Raw genomic sequence first — 23,809 nt, forward strand, 5'->3', positions numbered from 1 at the left:
AGAGACATGATAATCAATTACATTTACCATTTCACTATAAATTTAAGTCAGTGCATTAGCTCTCTTAAAGGCATTTACAGTCTCAGGGACCTATGAAATATTATCATCATCTCTAACTCAGGAACAGAAAGAACATGACGTCCATTTCGGGAGGAAGCAGGAAGGCATTGTGAGGGCCCCTGGGGCGGAGAACCTCGATAGGCCACCGGCTCGGAGTGAGGACCCATGGCCTCAGGCTCTGGACCCCCGGCCTCCTGCCCCCAGGAGCTGTCTGTCGAAGCAGCAAAGCTCCCCTCCCTACCTTCGGTCTTTTCCACGTGACGGCCTTCACCTTGGTGTTCTGGCTCAGCTCCTGGGAACCCAGGGCCCGGACACCAGCTGGGAACATGTGGTCTTCAAAGAGGCCCTTCTGAGCCAGACACCGCTGTCTGAGAAAGACAAAATCCTGCTCCTCGAACTGGAGGGGCTGCGTGGCAGTGCCCTCTCCGCCTCTCCGGTCCCTCTCCCGATCACACGCTCACAGAAGAATGCCGGCAGCAGGGAGGGCACGGTGACGGCTCCGGGCGAGGAGCGGGGCCTTCGCTGCGCCCTCAGTCCGGGCCCAATCCTCCCGGGAATGGGCCGGAGCCTATTCAGCCTCCCACCCTCTGCAGCGCGATGCACATGAACGCGGCCCAGAGTGAGGCTGTGGCCAGAGTCAGCAGCCTGGGCTGGAGGCCCCTGGGCCCACAGTCCAGGGGCAGCACCAGGCCGGTCGGAGAGGCAGTGAGGGAAGTGAGAGAGCGAGGGACAGCCCCAGGGCAGGCTTGCTGGGATTATTTATTTTTATATTCATTTATTTATCATATATTTGTATTGATTTCAGAGAGGAAGGGAGAGGGAGAGAGAGAAACATCAATGATGAGAGGGAAACATTGATTGCCTGCCTCCTGCATGCCCCCCCTACTGGGGGTCGAGCCCACAACCAGGGCATGTGCCCTGGACCCGAATTGATCCCCGAACCCTTCAGTCCACAGGCCGACGCTCTACCCACTGAGCCAAACCAGCGAGGGCTGGGATTCTTTTTAAAAAGAGAGAAAATATAGTTACAGAGGCTTACCCTGCCTCAGCAAAAGGCATTCATGCCTTTGACACTGGTGGCCAATGGGATATAGCATGAGGCCTTTGAAACATGCTGTGTACACGAATCCCATACAGGCTGCTGAATGCATAGAAGGAGCCTGCCCCACGCCATTGTCTGAGGCTAATGAAGCCTTCATTCTCCTGATGCCTCTCCCGTCCCCCCAAAGACCTGGACCGGCCATTCAGGGACTCCAATCTGCTAGGGGGACCAAGAGGGTAGGTGACCCAGCCTCAAATGGAAGTCCCCATCAGTGGCAGTGTACAGGCATCCACAGTTGCAGATTCAGGACCTGTGGGGCAGAGAATGTGATGGGTGGGAAGGAGGACACGTGTGTCAGAATTGTACTCACAAGACAGCTCAGCCTTTCCAAAGTTTCGCCGCACCAACGGGCAGTGCTGACGTGAGAGCTGGAGCTGCTGCGGGCGGACCTCAGGCCCGGCAGCCTGCCAACCTGGAGGATGCTGCCTCCCTTTACTCATCAACTCTGCCGGCCTTGGTCTGTTCTGTGCTTCTCAAAGTGTGGTCTTTGGACTACCTACCTAGAATCACCTGGATGTCAGTTTAAAATGCAGATTCTGAGGGCTCATTCCAGACCCAAGAATTCTTTGCAATTTAAATAAGAATACCAGGAGAGTATTAGAGTCAGAAACCATGACTTTAGCATTACAGGGTACTATCATAGTTAAAAATAGTTTTTTTAAATTTCTTATTAAAAGAGAGAGGAAGCATAAGAGAGAGGAAGCATAAGAGATAGAGAGAGAGAGAGAGAGAGATCAATTTGTTGTTTCACTTATTTATGCATTCATTGGTTGATTTTTTTAAATATATATTTTATTGATTTTTTACAGAGAGGAAGAGAGAGGGATAGAGAGCCAGAAATATCGATGTGAGAGAGTCATCGATCAGCTGCCTCTTGCACACCCCCCACTGGGGATGTGCCCACAACCAAGGTACATGCCCTTGATCGGAATTGAACCCGGGACCTTTCAGTCTGCAAGCCGATGCTCTATCCACTGAGCCAAACCGGCCTCGGCCATTGGTTGATTCTTATATGTGCCATGACTGGGGATCGAACTCACAACCTTGGCATATGGGGATGATGCTCTAACCCACATGTGTCAAACACAAGGCCCGCGGGCCAAATCCGTCTTGCCAGGCCTTGCAATGTGGCCCGCACCGCGCTGTCATCACTGCACTCCGCTGCGTTTCCATCACAATGACAGTTTATGACTGTTCAGTAAACCATTCGGCCCTCGACTTAGGCTGGATTTTAGGTTTTGGCCCCTTCTCTGATTGAGTTCGACACCCCTACTCTAACCAATTGAGCTACCAGGCCAGGGCAAAATAATTTTTGAAGTCAGTTCTTTCTTTCTTTTTTTTTTTTTTTTAATATATTTTTGTTGAGTTCGGAGAGAGAGAAAGAGAGAGAAACATCAATGATGAGAGAAAATCATTAAATCAGCTGTCCTGCATGCCCCACACTGGGGATTGAGCCCGAAACCCGGGCATGTGCCCTGACTGGGAATCGAACTGTGACCTTCTGGTTCATAGGTTGACGCTCAACCATACCCCCTACTGGGGATTGAGCCTGTAATCCAGGATGTGCCCTTGACTGGAATCAAACCCATGACCCTTCAGTCTATAGGCCAACACTCTATCCACTGAACCAAACCAGCTAGGACTAACTGCTTTTATTTTTGAAGCAGAATTCAATTAAGTTTCACACATTGAAATTTAATAATTGGATTATGTGATGTTAAAGTGAAAATTGGTGAACTGGAAGCTAGTAAGGAGAAGTCACAACATGCCACACAGAGATTCAAGGAGATGGGAATGAGGTTAAGATATATGTGAGATAAAGCCAAGTAAGTTTCAAATATATCTAATTGGAGCCTAAAAAAAATAATAGAAAACATGGGGAGAATTAATATTCTAAGAGATTTTCTACAATTGAACAATGAGTTTAATCCTCAGAATCAAGAATCCTAATGAATCCTAAGCAGGAAAGATATAAAGCAATATATGTTTAGACATAACAAAGTGATATTGCAGAATACCACAGACAGAGAAATCTTAAAAGCAGTCAGAGAGAAAAGGCATATGGCCTATTACAGGGAAGGAGCTTACAGGAAAGCAGCTACCAGGAATTACAGTGTAAGGTAGGAGACAGTACTGAGAATCAATCTAGAATTGATTACTCAGGAAAACTATTCCAAGAGTGAAAGCAAATTGCATACAAATAAGTACTGAGATGCTTATTAAAGTAGACACTCACTAAAGGAACTTCTAAACAATGTACTTTAGGAAAAAGTGAGATTATTCTGGAAAGAAAAGACAAAGACTCAAGATGGAACAGTAAACAAGGGAAGTGGTAAACATGTGTAAATCCAAGCAAATATTGACTGTTAAACATGTTATTGTCTAATTTTTTAAGTTTGAAAAATGAAGATAGAGCTAAAAATCTGAAAAACAATGGCATATTAGATACAGGAGGTATACTTGGGATTAAAGTGCTATATGGTCTTCATTTTATTTATGAGGAAAATAAGACTATTGAACAATTTCAGGCTTTATCAAAATAATAGGTAAGTCAACAATTTAAGGCAACTATAGAAAAAACATAGTCAATAACTTGCAAATTAGTAGGAAGAAAAAAATGAGAGAAAATACTTTTAATCAATTAAAAAAATAGGCATTAGGAGGAAAAAAGAAACATTAAAAAATCAATACAAACAGAAAGGGTATGGTAAATTGTGGAAATAAATTCAAAATAAATGCTCAGAATCAATGCAAACAGACTAAAATCTCCAGTTAAAAGACAAAAGGTTTTCAGACTGGATTTTTCAAAAGAGTTATAAATAGTTTATAATAAATGCACCAAAGACATCAGGACATAGAAATGTTGGAAGTAAAAGAGGAAAAAAGTACATATATATATATAAAGCAAAAACTTGCCCCGAACGCTTGCCTACCTACATTAATATCTAACAACATTGACTTAAAAGAAAAAGAAAAAAAGCACAAAACAGACAAACAAAAAACCCACAAAACTTTCTTAGAGTTAAAAAGGGTCACTACAAATTCCTAGAAAAATAAATATTACTACTGTATCAAAAAGAAAAGCAATTTCAAATGATCCCATGGCTTTTGAAGAGGTTGCATCAATAAATAAATATATTCCCTTAAGAAAATACTGGCAAAATGCTACCAAATATTTAAGGAACGTATAGTTTTCATCTTACCACAGTCTATTTCACAGAATAAAAGAACATTCCCCACTCATTTTATGAGGCCAGTGTAACCTTGATAACATAATAGGACAGCACAAGAAAGAGAAATAAAAGGCCGGTCTCGTTAACTATATATGCAGAAGCTTAAATAAAAGTGTTTTTTTTTAAATTTAGTGATGTGTAAAAAAGATATACATTAGGCCTTAGTCCATTTTGCCTAGTGGTTGGAGCATTGGCCTATGGACTGAAGGATCTTGGGTTGAATTTCTGGTCAAGAGCATGCTTGCAGGTTTGATCCCCAGCCCAGTCTCCCCAGCTCAGTCAGGGCATGGGTGAGAGGCAACCAACTGATGTGTCTCTCTCACTTCAGTGTTTCTCTTTCTCCCCTCCCCTCCTCTCTCCCTTCCACTCTGTCTGAAAATCAATGGAAAAAATATCCTGGGGTAAGCATTAAAGAAAAACTAATAATACATCCTAAATTTGATTGTTTGGTTTATTCTAAGAATGCAAGGTGGTCAACATTGGAAAACTCTATTAATGTAATTGTTTAAAGGAGGAAAATCACATGACTTTCTCAAGTAATGCCAAAAAAGTATTTGAGAAAGTTCAACAATCCTTATTTTATTTCTTTTCCATTTATGATTTTTAAAAATTCCTCAGCAAAGCAGGAATAGAGGGGATCTTCTTAATGCTAAGTTGTATCTACAAAGAAATCTACAGTAAATATACTCAACAGTGAAGCATTAAGGATATCCCCTTTAAATTTGGGAGCCAGATGAAGATTCTTGTTAGCCCCTTTGTTATTAAAATTATTCTGGAGGGTTTAACTAGCACAATAACACAAGAATTGGGCTGGTGAATACAGTTGTGCATATGTACTGGGCAGCTCACCTAACTATAGAAACACGGAGGCTATAGCCAATATCTTGGAATATGCTATTGTTATTAGAATTATCAAGAATTTATAAGATATGAGTCAAATGAATATTTATGCTTGAGAAATCTAGTACAATTTTAAGGAAGATGCCATTTATAAAAATAACAACAACAAAAGATGCCTAGGAATAAATCTGACAAAGATATTCAAGGTCTTTACAGTAAAAATAAAATAACTTGATTGAAAGCTACACTAATGGAGATCTATTTAAATGGAGGGCTATCCCTTCTTCCTGGACACGAAGATTCAATATTGTCAAGATGTGCATTCCTCTACACTGATTCAATGTAATCTCAGTGAAAATCTCCCTACTCGTTTCTGTGGAACTCAACACTCTGTTTCTAAAGTCTAAAGAGGAAGGCAAAGATTTGGAGACAGCTAAAACAACACTGAGAAGAAAAACCAAGTTGGGAGGACCTGCTCTGCTGGATATTAGATTTACTGGCACGCGGTGTGGCATTGGCACAGAAACAGACAAATAAGCGGAAATAGAACACAATGGAGTGTGGAAACAGAACCACACATCGATAGGACTTGATTCATTTAAAAGTGGGTTGCAAAACAGTGGAGGAAGGGTTGTCTTTTAAATAAGTTGGGCTGGCACCTTTCAATATCCATATGGAAAACAACAAAATGTGATCCATATTTTTATACTTCATGCATAACTCACTTCCAGATGGATTTTAGACCCAAATATAAAGGCAGAAAAATAAAGTCTCTAAATGATAATAAAGAAGAACGACTTTGGTTTAGGAAAACTTTAACAGAACACATAAAGCATTAACCATAAAAGGAAAAAATAATAAATTAAGAACTAATTTAGAACTTTTAATTAAGACATTTTTAAAATTAAAAATACCTTTAAGAGAGTGAAAAGGCAATTCACAAAGTGGGAGAATATATAGTTCACCTGACCATCAAGTGATTTAGTATCAGGATATGTAAAGAATATCTACAATTTAAATTGAAAAAGACAAACAACTCAGTAGAAAATGGACAGCTAAGGAACATGGACAGCAAGATAATAAATGTCCAAGAAATACATAAGTGTATAAAACAATGCTCTGACTTATTTATAATCAAGGAAATGCATCTTTTCATACATTTCTTGGCTATTTCTGTGCCAGCCTGTCCCATCGCACTGCTGTTGTTTCAGTGTGTTCACCGTGCTGTCTAGAGCTCCTTCCCAGTCATGACCTCAGGAGGAGCTGCTGTCTTTGGAATGCAATGAAAGGCAGTCCTAAAATTATTTACAGAATTGTCACTTCCACCAACACTGAGGCCTGCTCTCCTCCAGCCTCGGACGGACGGCACTGTCAGGATTCTTTGCTGAATAGAAAGCGGGAGGCTGGCTCTCAATCGGGTACCTCATTTTGCCTTTCAATTACCATCATCACTATTTACTGACTCATTGTACTGAGTATGTCATACACAAACATCACATTCAATTCTTAAACAATTCTTAGTGATGGAGATTCATTCCAGGTCTGAAGTTTCTACGATGGAGAAACTTCTATTTTCCTTTCACAGACGAGGAAACTGAGGCCCAGGAATGGTCAGTGACTTGCCTGAGGCTACACTGATAAGAGATAGATTTGGGATTTGAATCAAGTTTGTCTAACTTTTAAAGCCCGTGCACTTCATCCTTGTTATACCTGTGTCCTTTGCTGCCTATGCTATAATAATTGTGATTGCTGCCTTACCCTGAGTGCCTGCTAGGACTTTAAGGATGCTGGCTCAGAACAGCCACAAGATAAGAGCATTATCCCATCACAGAAGAGAAAAGCGACACGTAGAGAGTTACGTGACTTGCTAGTGGCTTGTTTGGTTCCGAGTCCAGCGGTCTTCACCACCGCTCAGTGCCCCCAGTTCTTCCTCTTTGTGGCTCGCCTCGGCATCCCACTTCTCTCTGAACGGTCTGGCAGAAGATGGCTCTCTCAAACAGATTACAAGCAGACCTCCTGCCAAGCCGGATTCACTGGGAAGACAGATGACATCCCTGAGAGAAGAAGCTACGCCGTGAAGGTGTCCGGGGCCCTAAGAACAGAGGGCTCGTGCTCACAGCCGGGGAGCTTCTGTACTCCCGTTCCCCTCCTCTCATCTCACACGGGCGTGGAGTAACCTTTATTTTGTGTCCACCTAGGTGTCTTCTTTCAGAATCGAGGAACAGGCCAAGCGAACTCTTGGCCGGGAAGCTGCGAGGGGCGGAGTGTTAATTATAGAGCCACGGGGCACGGGGACGATGCCTCGTCAGCACGGACTGCAGGCGGTTCCAACGTCAGATCGCTGATGTAACGGCCGGGCACGGGGCCCTAGGAAGCGGGTGGCCAGCTGTCCTCTACAGTTCACCCCTTTTCTTTAACTCCATCGCAGGCTCAGAGGAGCCAGGCTCCTTAAGGAAATGATTCATTCCAGGTCCGGGGCAGGAACTGCACACAGTGAGCCTGGGCCACCGTGTTGTGGCGGGAACACAAAGAAGCTGTTCAGGATGAAAGGGGTCAGGCCGGTGCTGCGGTCACTTCCAGGCTGGGGCGGGCCGTTCCCACGCTTCAAGGACAGGTCAACTTGAACTTCAAAAACAATAGTGACTGCAACGGATTAAAATGTGTTGCCATGTTTCAGACTGTTCACTCTCTGGAGTATTGTTTCGAGTTGTGACATTTAAGAATACAGAGCACATAGGAAATATGGGCGATTCCCTTTGCTCATAGTAGTTACGTGCTATAAAGGTGCTGTGAGCGCCGACCTAGTGAATACTGAGTCGCTGCTCCTGGAGGAAACACAAGACAAGGTTCCCGGGAGTCTCTCTGATCACACATTTTCATCAACCAATAAATACACAACCTTGTTTTATGTGTGTTTTTGTTCAAAGACTCCTGCTCTGCTATATATTATTGATCCATTAACATTGATCTCACAGCCAATAGCACCATAATGAATGCCCGAATGAAGCTTATCTAACACTCCTATGTTCTCCCTCAGACACATCATATCCATCTTGAACTTAGGAACGCTAGACAGCCCTTCAGGCCTAGGCTTGGGGGACATTTTATTTTATTTATTTAATTAATTAATTTATTTTAAATATATATTTTATTGATTTTGTACAGAGAGAAAGGGAGAGAGACAGAGAGTTAGAAACATCGATGAGAGAGAGTCATCGATCAGCTGACTCTTGCACACCCCCTACTGGGGATATGCCCGCAACCAAGGTACATGCCCTTGACCGGAATCGAACCCAGGACTCTTCAGTCCCCAAGCCGACACTCTATCCATTGAGCCAAACCGGTCTCGGCTGGGGGACATTTTAAACAGAGAAATCACCAACAAGAAGCACATACATATGAAAAAAATGTGACACCAACTAGACTGTGAGAAAGACTTGAAATAAGAAGGTGGAGTGTAACTTTGTTTGACTTCAGTTGGGAACCCGCTCATAGGGTGATTAAAATTTTTCACTGCCCTACACCTGCCCACTAATGACCATGGATACTGACTGTGGGGCTGCAAGGACATTTTAGTGAGTAGTCAATTCACAAGAATCCATGAATAATGAGGATGGACTAAACCTGGATCATAGCACTGACCTACCCAGCTCTGGAAAAAAATCGTCATCCTAGGGAGTAAAGTTAGAGGAGTCTGTGAGTGTTTGAGCTGAAAAGCAAGTAAAGGAGGGATGATGTTATTCACGAGTTGGGAGAATTATCATATAGAGGAAATCAGCCAACTCTGTTTCGCTGTCTTCTGAGCTAGAGATAATGTGATAAAATGGTGGCTGCAAGAGTTATGGCTAGAAACAAGGATGACTTTTCAGACTGGGACAGAAACTAATCGCTATTGAAGGAGATAGGGCATAGCGGAAAGAAGCAGTTTCCAAACATTTTCAATCTTATGATTTATAAGGAGTTTTTAATAGCAGTTTTAAACCTATATTCCGGGTGTTCTGGGAGAATGTAATAAACTTCTGATAGTTCTGATGGTGAGTATTTAACGTTGAAGGTTGGATGAAAATGGTAAAGCAAGCGTCAGCTTCTCTTCAGCAGGATGCTTCCCAGGTGTCAGCCGGGGCCTCCCAGTTCCTTGGAGATCTCACACCCCCACTTCTTGGCCTCTGAGAGGGCAGAGCCTCCTCACCCCACCAGGTTTCAGTGGGTTCCTGACACTTTGCTTCTTTATGCTTCCCTCTTTTTCTCCACCCCTGTGCTTTTCACACTGACTCCCAGGTGTGTTGGTTCAGTCCTGCCTGTAAAATTCAAGGTACTTACTCCAAAGTTACTTGCCTCAGGCATCTCACAAGTTCATCACCAGTAAAGACTTTTGAGGGTCAGGTCAAGGGAGGGATGACACTGGGGCGTGTGGCCTCTTGCCCTATCCCTCTTGGGTTTCTAGTTCTCCTCCTTTCATAAGTAAATGGCAATTACAATTTTTGTCCCCATTGAAAACAAGCATGTCCACCCCAGAGAGAAATTACTCCTTCTGTAATCTCAAGTATCTTCCTAACTTTTCCTTATGAGATTCCCTCTTGAAGAGAGAAATGGAAGTGTCTGCCATGCTAAGGGTTTACATTTGTTAAGCCAGTGGTTGGCAGACTGCGGCTCTGTTGATTAATGAGTTTGCCGACCACTGTGTTAAGTACATTTGGCTAAAGAGGTGCAAGAAATCAAAGATAATTTTGCAGTAGTAACAAGACCTCATCTGAAGAATGTAATGGTTCCCCTCCCTGCTACCCCCAGCGTAACAGTCTTGGGACAAGGGAGGCGTTGGTTCTGCCTGCATGATGAAGACTCAGAAAGGGGCAGGAGACCAAGTCAGACAGACAGCAGCAAAACCCCGCAGGTCTGGTTAAGCCCATGATAGGCAGTGTGCGAGAAAGAATTGGTTTTGTAAGAGGAGTAGAAAGGAGATAGCAGAACTGCGTTAAATAAAAAAGGAGTATTACTTGTTTTCTTTTTCTTTCTTAAGGTGTTTTTTTATTTTTTATTATTGATTTCAGAGAGAAGGGGTGAGGGAGCGAGAGATAGAAACATCACTGATGAGAGAGAATCATTGATTGGCTGCCTCCTGTACACCCCACACTGGGATCCAGCCCCCAACCTGGGCCTGTGCCCTGACCAGGAATCGAACCATGACCTCCTGGTTCATAGATTGATGCTCAACTACTGAATCACACTGGCCAGGCTTATTTTTCCAGTCTAAAGCACCCCCCTCACATTTTAGTATCTCTGAAATTGTGATGCATCTTACATGAAAATCTTCCTTCAATTGCATTCAGCTGGGTGGCGGTCATGACTTTCTTGGAACACCTGATAAGATCAGGAAAGTACCAGTACCAAAATCTTCTAGACTTTGGTGAGATATGATTCATGTTGAATTGCAGCTTGGGAAACTTACATAAACTCTATCCTTAAAAAGAGTCGAATGCAAGAGATTTCCAGGCATGAGAACTATAGGGAATAAAGTCACCTGCTGTCCGTCTGGGAGTCCAGCTGTTGGCAGAGGGAACTAGTTGGCCCAAGTTGTGGGAAAGAACAGGGTCAAAAGCCAGGTCAGACCAAAGCACAGTGGCATGTGAAGCTGTAATCAGTAACAGCAAAGCGGGAGGGCACACACCAGAGAAATGTGGGTGAAGATGAGACCCAGCTCTGACTCTGATGGAGGGATGTGAACCGATTTGAGAGGAAGAGGTAGGTTAGGCAGCCTGTGACCTGGAGGTCCAGTAACTGGCAACAAAGTAGAAAGTCCTGGATCTGAAGATAAGGGAAGGTGGTCAATTCTCCCAACCTCCAACAGCCAATGGAAACAAAAAACTGAGAAAAAAATTGCAAAGAGAAAATGCAGAGTCCCAGATTTCAGCCCCAGGAGCTTGGAGGGCAGAGGAGGGAGAGCAGGTTTCCTGGGAGAAGAGCTGGGGGAGAAGTGGAGGTGTTTGGTATTTGCATTTTCATAATAAAACACAAATTTTGTATTTAATGTGAATGACTGGAATTGTCCTAAAGTAAAGCAGTCACATGCCAATAAGGGGCTTGTTCACATACATACCCTCATGTTTGGTTGGATTGATTCATTTAGATCAAGCATGAAGTGCTCAAATACATTGCTGTGGTTAGCTATTTAAAAAAAACCCTCACCTGAAGATATTATTTTCATTGTTGTTTAGAGAGAGTGGAAGATAGGGAGGGAGGGAGAGAGGGAGACAGAGAGAGAAACATTGATATGAGAGAGAGACATTGGCTGTTTGCTTCCCACATGACCCCTGACCAGGGACAAGGATGTAACCTGCAATCCAGGTAGGTGCCTTTGACTGGGAATTGAACCTGAGACCCTTCAGTGTGCAAGCTGATGCTGTAACTGTTGACCTACACCAGCCCAGGCTATTGATTGGTCCTGGACACAAATTAAGCTGGAAAGATGTGTTACCTCTTTTGGAGACTATACAACAGATGTAGGTGGTGATAAGACTGCACAACAGAAGAGAAACCAAGATGGCGGCATAGGTAAACACCTAAACTGTTGCCTCACACAACAATTTCAAAACTACAACTAAAAGACAAAATGAACATCATCCAGAACCACAGGAAAGCTGGCTGAGTGGAAATTCTACAGCTAGTTGTTCTGAATGCAAAAAAAAAAACTAGAAGGAAAGAGGAAAGCACATGGAGAATCAGAGGAGCTCCCTAAAGGAGACCTTATACGTGGAAGCCACGGAGTTCCCATCTGCCAACTTCTCCCGCCTGATTTCCTACTCGGTCTCCCTGGTGGAAGTGTCTGAAAACACGTTGATTCCAGAGACCCTGGTGAACAAAGACACGGTTGTGTTCAGGGTGGCTCCTTGCATCTTCACCCCAAGCACCCAGATGCTTCTAGAGATCTACCTGTGCAGAGAGCTGCAGGGGCATGGTTTTGTGAAAACAGTGACCGAGCTCAGCAAGAAGAGTAACATCCAGGTGGTATCTGTCTACAAGGACCCCAAACACCTGGGCAGGTGACTCCAGGACGAGATGGTCTTCTGCTACACTGAGGCGCCCCACAAGATGATCTCCTTGGTCTTTGACACCCCCCGGTCTCTAACCTCGAAGACTTCCCCATGAAATACTCACTGAGCCCAGGGATTGGCTACGTGACCCAACTCACTGAGGACAATAAGGTGATCACTATGGATTCCATTGGGAATCTGATGGTGTCCCCACCCGTCAAGGTCGAAGGGAGAGAGTATCCTCTAGGCAGCATCCTCATTGGCCGCAGGTTTTACCCCAGCAAGGAGGGCCGGGACATGAGAAAGGACTTCCTCTCCGCCCAGCAAGTCTAGACCCTGGTAGGGCTCTACCCAGATTGGCTGATGATGGTGTCCTTTCCTTCAAGCTTGCTCGTGTCTGTTGCCCATCTTCTGAAAGCGGAGCCATTCCTGTTCATCTCTGAGCCCTCCTACCCGGCAATGGGCCAGGCCTTCAGTCTGTCCTCAGCTGCTGGTGAATAAAACCCACATCTGAAGGCGCTGACCCCGAGAGTTAAAACAGCCCTTCCTGCCAAGGCTGGGAGTTCCTAAAAGCCTTTTCCAACACTACTGCAGAGACAAAGCCAAAAAACACACTGTTTTAGTAACATCGTTGATGAATTTTTAGCCTTAAAAGCTAGACTTACATATTAATAAAAATGTTTTAAGGTTCTGTTATACTCTAAGCTCTAGATCAGTCCTAAAAGCTATACTGTCAGTATCAGTGTGACATGAGGAGCACTGAAACACCTGTCTGTCCCAAACTGTGCTCCCACCACCACAAAAGTCCTCAATTCTCTACTGTTGCTAAAGGTCCAGGTGGCAAATCCCATTCTTGGTTAAAATGTGCCTTTCCTCTGAGGTTAAGATGGGGAAAACACTGCCTGTCGGGTTTATTAGCATATAGAATTAGAGACGGTCAGAGTTGTAATGAATCCTAGAGATGTGGTCTAACCCCCTCACAGACTGATAGGTGAAGTGATTAAGATCCAGAAAGAGCAAATGACTTATCTATCGTCACACACGTTGACTGAAGTTGAAAAATGGGAATGACTTCAGAACTTTCTGAAACGGAGAGCGCTCTTGGGGACACGTTTTCCATGTGCGCCACAGGCATAGGGACGTTTGCCAGCCTTGAGCATTCTGGAAAGGAGACGGTGTCCTATGAGAGGCCCTTCCTGCTTTTACAATCTAATGCACAGAATCATTGAAAACCAGCATGATTTTTTTTCCTTCACAATAAAGTATTACTTTGGAGAGACGGTGAGGAGAAGCAAGTGAGGTGAGAACGAGGGCATTCCAGGCAGACGGACAGACAGAACGAACAAAGGCCTCCGGGTCTGAGAGGAGCTGGAACCACAGAGCAGCTGAATGTGTAGGGTCCAAGGGGAGAGGCTGGAGACGAGATGCACAGGTAGGCAGGACCAGCTCTCGAAGGGCCTATATCTCCGCTCAGGGCTTTGGATTTATCCTGAAGGCATGGCGGCTTGTGCACGCGCGCGCGTGTGTGTGTGTATGTGTGTGTGTGTGTGTGTGTGACATATCTAGTGCCTAGCGGCAGGGCAGCAACTAGGTTAAAGAATAAAGATATTTCAAGTCCTCACTTCTAAACTGCGGGCTGTGGGGCTAGTTCTGGGCCTCACCACAGAGTCCTCAGCAGAGGAGAGGAGCCTGTGGAGCACACAAGGTGAGAACAGCGTTGTTGGCTATCTCGTCCCAGGTTAGAAAGAAAAACATGGCTAATGAATTGCATGGGCCTCAGCTTAGCTTGATGAAACTATTCAATAGCTTTGGGCCTCAGAGTAGGTGATTTCTCCCTGAACCGGGGGAGCTCCCCTTGCCTTATGGTCCCTGGACATTATCTCCCGACAGGCACTCTTTTTCCCCTTCCCCGCAGGACTCCAGGCTCCAGGAAAGCAGGGATTTTTGTCTTCCTTCCTCACTGCTGTCTCCCCAGTCGCTTGCCTGGTTTGGGCTCTAGTCTAGAAGATGCTCAGTAAGTATTTCTTGAATTAAGAATAAGAGTCATACTGGAGGGGTGATCAGAGGAGGGAGCCAGGAGAATATGGTAGCTCACTGCAAATGAAACCCCGAGGCTGGAAGAGTCAGCTAGAAGAGAAAGGTTTAAATCTGAGCTGTCATGTGCTCACTGGGTATTCCTCACTCTGGCGTGCCATCATGCCCTCATTTGTGAGGTGAGGAATATGCACAAAACAATTGCTAGGGGTTCTCCTTCTAACCCTAACATTTTGTGCATGAAAAGGTAGTCTTTGCCTGCCCCTCTCTGGGGCTTCCACGCTTCAGAAAGACATGGCTGCCGGCAAACCAAAGAGAACATCATGACTGCCGCCCAAGAAATGGAAGGAATCTTATAAAATGCAAGATATTTAAACAGGCCAGATCTGGATGGTTTGGAATATGTTCTGGGAAAGGAATGTTTATTTTTATAGGATAAATTAAACTGAGTTCTAATGACTTTTATAAAAAGCAAAACGTTTTTCAGAGAGAGAGAGAGAGAGAGAGAGAGAGAGAGAGAGAGAGAAGCAGCCCTGCCTCAGGAGGACCGGGCCTGGTGGAGCTGTAACCGGGCCCCTTCCCCCAGCCCATGGGCACCGTGGAGCTGTGGGAGGTGCTCGTGGGAGGACTTCTCTGAGGCAAAAGCCCAACCAGCAACCAGTAAGCTACTCACCGGAGGTCTCTTCCACACGAACTGGATGGGAAACTTCTGGCTATAGAAGAGGGAGGTCTCATCCGGCGGGAACTCAGGATCCACATAAAGAACCTTCTTCTCTAGACACTTCTTATGAAGCTGCTCGTATGTCTTCTCTTTCACTCCGATGATAGGGAAATTGCGGCTGATGATGGCTGAATAGATGCCACTTGGGTTAGCGCCCCCGGCCTCCGTCGTCTTGCCCTGGGCCGGGAGGGGAACCGGCCCTGGGGACTTGGGCCCAGCCCCTGTCTGCGGGGCCACAGACGGGCTGATGACTGTTGGCATGGCAGGCAAACGTGGAAGGGACACGTTTAAAGAAAACAAGATACAGCTACCTTCAAGGAAAGGAAGCAACGGCAAAGGGGAAGTTGGAGTGCTTCCGTCATCTGAGAGGAAAATGTCCACATCCACTTCAAAGTTTCAAGCCCATCAGAAGGTCGTCCAGCTTGTGTTCATCTTAAAAACTGAGCTGTGATCTGAAAGCTGTAAGTCCTCCCGAGGAAGGTTTTATGCCCCGATTTTAACCTGGGGGGCTCCTACCAGCAGCATGTATGCCAGAGGGAGAGAAAGAAAGTGAGGCGAGTGTTCCAGTGGCCTGGAGAAGCTTGAACCAGGAACACTAAAAATAGACATGAAAAAAGATCCTGAGTGTGACAGCAGGAGGAGCGTGCAGCTCTAGAGAGGGAGAGGGACCCGGCGAGGACTGTTACGTGGCCGAGAGAGAGGGACCCGGCGAGGACTGTTACGTGTGATCATTAAGTGCTGGTGCTGTCAGGGGATGAAAGGGAAACATTTGAGTAAGTTAAACACTGAAACTTAGCGAAGAATTTCTGATGCATTATTGAGTTGGCCATTATACAGACCATCAAACTATTGGTTACCAAATTATTGGAAAACTTTATTGAAAAAAGCTAATAAGAGTGAGATGCTCAATTCTAGTAGAATATGCACTTTTAAGGGCATGAATTTTACTTTCTAAAACTCTAGGATATAGGAACACTTCAGTTGGATTTGGTATATCTTCTAGAATGTTCTGGTATCAGCATTGAGTGGAACTATCTGGGTGGAGGACTCAGTAGAGTCCTCTCAGTTGTCTCTTCTTGCCCACTCGACCTAGCCACCCCTTGTCTATCCTTACCCCCAAAATAAACACTGGGACCATGCCTGTTTCAAAAAGTGAATCTGAATAGAGGTTACCCAGGCATACCATGCCAGTCATCTGAGCCAGAGTTGGATACTGACCCAGGTTGGTGGTCAGGTCCCGGCGTGTCATACAAAAAGAGTTAGCTTCAGGGCTCTTAGATGAGAACGCAGAGGCTCTGGGGAAGGGAAGTGCCTCCTGGCCTCTGCCTTGTCTTTGACCCACAGTCACTGCTGCTCAGACTGTAAAGAGATGGCCACGTTCCGAGAGTGGCTCAGTGGCTGCTTGTCCCAGACTGCAGCCCAGCCTGTTCCCGAGGTGAGGCTGTGAGAGAAGGTGGGGAGGGACAGCTGCAACAGGAGTACAACGAGGCTCTTGGTCGCTGGGTTGCAGCTTTGAGGATCCGTGTGTGGAGTTGCACCTGGAGGGACCATCGGCCTATCCTCGTGGCCCATGAAGGCCTTTGCTCTCCTGGAGAGGCAGACAGAGGAGGGCAGCCTCTGGGTGCTGACTGCTGAGGTGCAAAGCCTGGGCTGCTGCTCATTGGGGGCCTGGGTACCGTTAGGTGACTTATTTCTTCCTTGTTTCCTATGCCTCATTTTCTCACCTATAAAATGGGTATATTAATAGTCATTCTGCTATGCAGTTGTAAAAATTAAGTTAATTTATGTAAAACATGCAAACTAGTGTCAGGATTGACTGAAGCACTCAATAACTGTTGTTAGAGAGTACCTGAATTTAATAGTACTTTGAGGTTAGATGAGGTTGAGTGACAGCCACTCATTGGTGCAAATCAGCACTCACTCTATGAGCAGGAGCGTCTCCCACGGGCACAGCACCGGGAGGGGTGCAGTCTGTCAGGATCCTGTGGTCACAGGTCTCCAGTCAGAGGCATGTCTCTCTGCCTGCATAAAGGAGCCTCTGAAAAGAATGTCTTCCACCCTCAAACTCACCTATGGCATGGAAAGCAAAGAGGGGCAGGTAGTTTTCTTCTCCATCATCATACGTTTGAGTCTCAGTGCTCTGCCTGTCCCACCTTAAAAGTCACAGCAGCGACACACATTTTATTGTTTCTGTTTATTGAGCTTCCTTTCTGCCCACAAGACTGTAAGCGCTGTGAAGGTGGGAATGGATCCCTATTCCACCCTCTGAGTTAAGTATATGTAGAAGGCTCTTAATCAATACGTGTTGGGTATCTGCTGAATGAAATTTCTCTATGCGAGGAGAGACTTCTTACATTTCTTATTGCTTCACCAACACAATGCAAGTTTCTTGGCTGATGAGCCCCTGGGAAAGGAGCTGCCCCTGGGAGAGGAGCTGCCCCTGGGGGAGGAGCTGCCTCTGGGAGAGGAGCTGCCTCTGGGGGAGGAGCTGCCCCTGGGAGAGGAGCTGCCCCTGGGGGAGGAGCTGCCCCTGGGGGAGGAGCTGCCTCTGGGGGAGGAGCTGCCCCTGGGAGAGGAGCTGCCCCTGGGGGAGGAGCTGCCTCTGGGAGAGGAGCTGCCTCTGGGGGAGGAGCTGCCCCTGGGGGAGGAGCTGCCCCTGGACCACACATGCTTTGATCTTTCTTTTCTCAGCTGTCTAAGCCAGCTCCATCTGTTAGCAACTGAGCTAAGTGTGCGACAGAAATGAATCTCTTATCATAGCAGGATGGGAATATCAAACACACAGAGTGCAAAGAACTAACTATTCATTTTGCTCTACCAATTGCTGTGGATAAAACACCCTCTCAGATTAGCAGGTCCAAAATCAAGTTTTATCCAGCCACCTGGCTGTAGAAATGCACACTATCAGGGAGAGATCCAATCTGAGCCCATGAACAAAGGGCAGATAAGCACATAAACAGCTGCTCATTTCAATTCTCAGAAACCTCTTCAAGGATAAAGAACTAGTTTTATAACATATTTTAGCCAGGGTCATGCAATATTTGTGGCTGGAATGATTTCCTTTTTTTTTTTTTTTTTTTTTTTTTTTTTTAATCAATCTTTATTGTTCATATTATTACAAAGGTTCCTCATTTCTTCCCCCCTCCACCAGGTTCCCACCCCACCCTCCGCCCCCTCCCCATCCCCCATTGTCCTCATCCATAGGTGCACAGTTTATGTTCAGTCTCTTCCTCCCTCCCTTTCCCCGATAGTAAATCCCTTTTCAGATAGTAAATCAGTTACTTAGCATTTTCTCATATCAATAATACCTCCACATGCCCAATGATACACTTCACACAAGAGACATTTCCAAATAGGTCAACCAGCCTCATCCAGGCTCCACCCAAGGCACTCACAGATCAACACCCCAGCGCTATACTAACTCAACACATCCAGATCTAAGCCTTCATCACTTGATTCAGCAGACCCTCAAGTTCCCGCAAAAGTTTCCAGCCATGTCTGAGAGGCAGCCGTGGGGCAGGGGCAGGCGAGGAGCGAGCTGTTCCGGGCCTGGCTGCTCCAGGCCTGGCCTCTGTTGCTCTGGTTTGTTCCACTACCAGCTGCTCCGGGTCTGGTCACTGCCGCTCCCGACCTAGTTGCTCTGGACTTGGCTGCTGCTGCTCTGGGCCTGGCTGCACCCGACGGCTGGAATGATTTCTATCAAAACAATAAGGCCAATGAATGGCTCCATATCACTATCTTTTCCACCAATAAATATTTCTTTGATTCAACAACTGTTGGAAGCAATGTATCTACTTATAACACATACCATTCAAAAAGTGCTTAGGAGAAGCTAGCCACAATCACATACTTTAAAAAAAAGAATTTAGGAGGTGTGAGTGGCCAGGGAGAGGTCAATGGGGGAAAAAGGAGACACATGTAATACAATAAAGAAAAATATTTTTAAATTTTAGAGTAATTTTAGACTTACAAAAGTGTTACAAAGGTAGAATAGAGTTCCTATATATCATTCACCCAACTTCCCCTGTTTACACCTTATATAACCATGGCACAATGATCAAAATGAAGAAATTAGAGTTGGTATAATTCTATTAAACTATAAGACTATTTTGGTTTCTTTGTACTTCCAAGAAGGTTTATTATTTCCTTCAGTTGCAGGATCCAAATTAGGATCCTGAATTGCATTAATCATGTCTCCTCAGTGTCCTTCAGTCTCTAACAATTCCACAGTCTTTCCCTCTCATGACCTTCGCACTTTTTAAAAAATATATATATTTTAATGATTTTACACAGAGAGGAATTGAGAGGGATAGAGAGTTAGAAACGTCGATGAGAAAGAAACATCGACCAGCTGCTTCCTGCACACCCCCCACTGGGGATGTGCCTGCAACCAAGGTACATGCCCTTGACCGGAATCGAACCCGAGTCTGCAGGCCGACGTTCTATCCACTGAGCCAAACCGGTTTCGGCACCTTCGCACTTTTGAAGAGTACTTGTCAGTTATATTGTAGAATGTCCCCTAACTTGAATTGTCTGATGTATTTCACACGATTAGACTAAGTTATGGATTTGGGGGGGAAATATCACAGAGGTAATATGCCCTTCTCATCAAATCATATCTGGAAGTACATGATATTGATGTGTTTTATTACAGGTGACATCAACCTTGATTGCTTGGCTAAGGTGATGTCTATCAAGTTTCTCTAAAGTAAAGTTACCTTTTTTTTTTTTTTCTTTCCATTTACGACTGAGGAAACTTGAGATACCTGCTGCTATTTTACAGTTAAGTCATGGCAAACTCATGGTAAACAGTCAGGGCTTCCGTTCCCCCGCTCCGATTGGAGAGAAATCTAATACCATCAGCCCTGCTTAAGAGGACTGTCAGGACGCAGCTGCCTCGTTCTGGCAGGCCTTGCTGTGGCACCGCAGGCTTTAGCAAGGCTGGTCACAGGACAGGCAGATCTGGTATCAGAGGCCAGCGTCTCCTTTATTTCTCCTAGAATGCTCGTTATATGGCCTCACTGACTGTGGCTAATGTGCTTCCACAGGAGCTGCTGTTGGCTTTCTATTTCCTGGGCAGAGAAATTTAGTCTAGACTCTAGACTCTAGAGCAACGGTAGCCAACTGGTGGTCCCCGGACTACTGGTCCATGAAGTCTGAAAGGTTGGCGACCGCTGGTCTAGAGTGCCCCCATTGGACTTACGCAGGACATTCCAGGGGTTGGTAGATGAAAATTCTATTTAAAAAATATATATTTTTTATTGATTTATTTTTATTTTTATTTATTTTAATTTTTTTACAGAGAGGAAGGGAGAGTTAGAAACATTGATGAGAGAGAAACATCAATCAGCTGCCTCCTGTACACCCACTATTGGGGATGTGCCCTCAACCAAGGTACATGCCCTTGACCGGAATCGAACCTGGGACCTTTCAGTCCGCAGGCCGACGCTGTATCCACTGAGCCAAACCGGTTCCGGCTCAGCAAACATTTAATAAGAGACATTGTTTTAGATATTTTAATAGTTGCATATATAGTTATTTTAATAGTTGCATAATATTCTATTGAATGAAAGGGCTATATTTAACCAATCCTGTGTTAAAGGACATTTACCTTGTTTCTAGTTTTCCACAATATAAACTACATTACAATTAGTACTTTTGAGCAATTCATGGGTTTTATGGGTGGAATTTCTGGGTTAGAGGATGCAAATTTAAAATTTTGGTCCAACTGCTAGATTACCGTCCTGAAGGATTATACTTATTTAAAATTTCACCAATGATTCCCAATAATGCCTATGCCCCACACAGCATTAGCACTGGACATCTTTACTCTTTTAATCTTGACTAATAAACTAATAAGGTAAAAAATCATTTATTTGATTAATGAGGCTGAACAGCTTTCATGCTGTTTAAATTTCTTTTGTAAATTGCTTTTACCCATATTTTTATTGGGAAGTTTCTGGTTTTCTCTTTTCTGTTCTTATTTTGTTTTTCCTTTATTTTTTTCCATCATCATTTATCCCCCTCTCCCCCATACCTTCTTCCACCTTGCTCCTTCCCTCTCACCACAAAGTTTCTTTTTTTAAAGTGATTTGTCACCTCATTACTTGGCATTTAAGTCTTGATGGGAAGACACATTATGCATCACTTTAGAGCTTTGTTTGAAGCTCTGTTGAAAAGGTCCTAGTTTCTTATATAAAACCAATTTCCTGAGAAAACACACGATGAACTACAAGGTAATAGAACAGCTGTTGGTCAACTCAGTCCCACACAGCTCTCTGGTATATAGCTTCAGGAATAGGAGGTAGGTAAAATGTGAGAAACAATATTAGTGAAAGCAGAAAACAATGAAAAAATGCAAGCTACATTTCTCTCCACTCAATGTCTCTGGTTAAGTGTTTTAGTATAGCTCAGGGTCAAGACAGAGCAGTTCCTCACTAACTTACTCTACTAGTTCTTGTTTCTTTCTTTCCTCCAAAAATATTTTAAATGGAAGAACAGATATACAATAAGTGTTGATCTGAATGTAGGTCTTATTTAGGTTTACATGCTATTAAAACCCAACATTTATATTAGGTAAGAACACTTAGTTTTCAGGCAAGGAAAATTTGAAGCTTAGAAATAAAACAAGTTAATGTAGGCATCTTCCTTTCTCTTTAATTGCAAAACTTACAGAAATAGGAACAAAAAATCTGCATATATCTATGTAAGCTTATATATGGTGCAAAACTCAAATCTCAACTGATACAATGAAATATGTCCTGAGGGAAATGCGTAATGTTTACTACTTCTAAAGAGAAGAGTTCTTTGTCAGAAAAGTAAATCAGAAACAAATATATTCAATTCTTACTTTTTAATCAATCAAATTCACCAGTTAACCAGTTATAGTCAATACTTACTAAAAGCCCAGTATAATGGTACTCTGGCAGATATAAGAGAAATATAACATACTCTTGAGGAACATATTATCTAGCAGGGGAACAAGGCAGACAAATCTGCAACATAAGGGGACAATCCCTGAGAATGCCAAGTTACAGCACATATTGTACCTGGGGCAGGATTTCAGAGAAGGGAAGTCACTATTCATGGGGAGTGGGGATGCCTAGCGTATTTAGAGAGGCTTAGTGAAAAAGTAGGATTTGAGTTTGGCCTGGACAGGTGGTCAGAGATCAGATATGCATAGGCAGCGGGAAAGGGGTAGATATTGGGGGCTCAGGAAACAGAGGTACAGAAGTGGCAGTTAACAAATTGCTGAGTGAAGAGGAGTGCTAAGGATGTGAGGTGGGGTGCCCCAACAGATGCTGTGGCAGGCAGCTGGAAGTCACTGAGGTCTCCAGAGCAGGGAGCAGCCTGAGGGACAGGTAGATTGTAATGTTTAATCCCACACCAAGCTGTTCTAGAACCAGAGGCAAAAGGAGAACTCAGTAATACTGATCCTATCTGTATTTAAAATGTTGATATTCTGGTTAATTATGGATTTTTTGCATTAAGTTTTAGTTTTAAATATGATTTATTGATTACTATGCATTTTTTTGTGTGTGTGTCACACACTTCTTTGTGCCCAAGGTAAGTGCCTCAGTGCCTTTACCCTGGTCGAAGCCATGTGTTCTATTTGTAAAGTTCAGTGATGGGCACATGGTATTTATTATTAATTATAGCTTATTCATGTTGCAAATATTCTTTTGTTAATAGACAGTATTTAATAAACAATTAAGATAAAGAAATTAGACTTTTGAGATTAATTTGGAATTTTGGAGCCCAAAAAGCATGACTGAGAAAAGAACCCTTTGTACTCCTGAGTCAATCTCTAGAGAGAATTACTCCCTGTTGCTATAGTATAGGCAGTGCAGGCAGAAAAGGGCTGTTTTGCCCACCTCTGAGGGGTTGAAAGATACTGTGGGGGGCACTGGAGGCTACTGCTCACTTGGAGACAGGCCTCGATACACTCAGCTGCTCTAGCCAGAGTGACTCTGCTGCATGGCTAGAGACAAGCAGCCACGAACGGGCCACACTCACGTGAAACAAACCCAGCCTGCCATGCTCAAGGAGAAGCCGCTCACTGGGCCACAGTGCTGACAGCCGGGCCACAGCCGAAGAAGCAGGGAAAGGTACATGAACGCTGTGAATGTCTCAGGGCTCCTTGCACTAGGAGAGGGGGTGTTTTGACACATGGAGTATTGATAATACATCTAAGAATGTAAACCTGAAATCTATCGTTCACTAGTAAACTGATGACTAGTGAAATGTTTTTTTTTGAGTCAATTAGCGCATAACACAAATCTCAAAAAAGGCCAAGAGAGAGGTTGAAGGGTGCAGGCAGCTCCCTGTACTCGTCACCAGATGCACTTCTCTGTCACTTAATGTGGACCTCCCAGTCAGTGCCAATGTTCAGCGAGAGGTTCTCCAGGCTCAGGGTGGATGTTCCGGCACAATATGTAAAAGCCACAGGCTGATCTTTACCATCTAAATATCAAAACAATAAAAGGGAAATTTTGATGAACATCTAGGAGAGAAAATTTCTTTCTTTGTATCTGAAATCTTTCCAACTTCATCATAAAACTTTATCCCCTACTTAGGAGAATTTTACCTACAATTTTTACCCATGGACTTTTAAATATGAAACACTCCCATGGTTTGAATGCAAGATTGGTTGAAATCAGTTAAAAATAAACTATAAGGAACAAAGTGATTTGTCCAGGAAATTCAGTATGTTAAAAAAGGATATATCTCAACATATGCACTTTAAGAAACTCCATAAAACCAGTAGGGCTTCAGACATCTACAGTTTAAT

At 44.2% G+C, this 23,809-nt stretch overlaps 2 protein-coding genes across 7 annotated transcripts in view; both read right to left on the bottom strand.

The window, feature by feature from the left end:
* The window catches only part of CAPN3 (calpain 3), a 40,089-nt gene extending 24,514 nt beyond the window's left edge, over nucleotides 1-15,575 (bottom strand). For all 3 annotated transcript variants that reach the window (XM_036445052.2, XM_036445026.2, XM_036445046.2), the window contains exon 1: nucleotides 14,971-15,575. In XM_036445052.2, the coding sequence (XP_036300945.1) occupies nucleotides 14,971-15,279 (309 nt within the window). In that variant the 5' untranslated portion in view covers nucleotides 15,280-15,575. The remainder of the gene's footprint in view (nucleotides 1-14,970) is intronic.
* A 6,281-nt stretch (nucleotides 15,576-21,856) lies between these two features.
* GANC (glucosidase alpha, neutral C) overlaps nucleotides 21,857-23,809 on the bottom strand; it is a 64,799-nt gene continuing 62,846 nt past the window's right edge. For all 4 annotated transcript variants that reach the window (XM_036445072.2, XM_045583563.1, XM_045583564.1 and 1 more), the window contains one exon: nucleotides 21,857-23,481. In XM_036445072.2, the coding sequence (XP_036300965.1) occupies nucleotides 23,372-23,481 (110 nt within the window). In that variant the 3' untranslated portion in view covers nucleotides 21,857-23,371. The remainder of the gene's footprint in view (nucleotides 23,482-23,809) is intronic.

The sequence above is a fragment of the Pipistrellus kuhlii genome, unplaced genomic scaffold (assembly GCF_014108245.1).
Source record: "Pipistrellus kuhlii isolate mPipKuh1 unplaced genomic scaffold, mPipKuh1.p scaffold_m20_p_1, whole genome shotgun sequence".
Lineage (NCBI taxonomy): Eukaryota > Metazoa > Chordata > Mammalia > Chiroptera > Vespertilionidae > Pipistrellus > Pipistrellus kuhlii.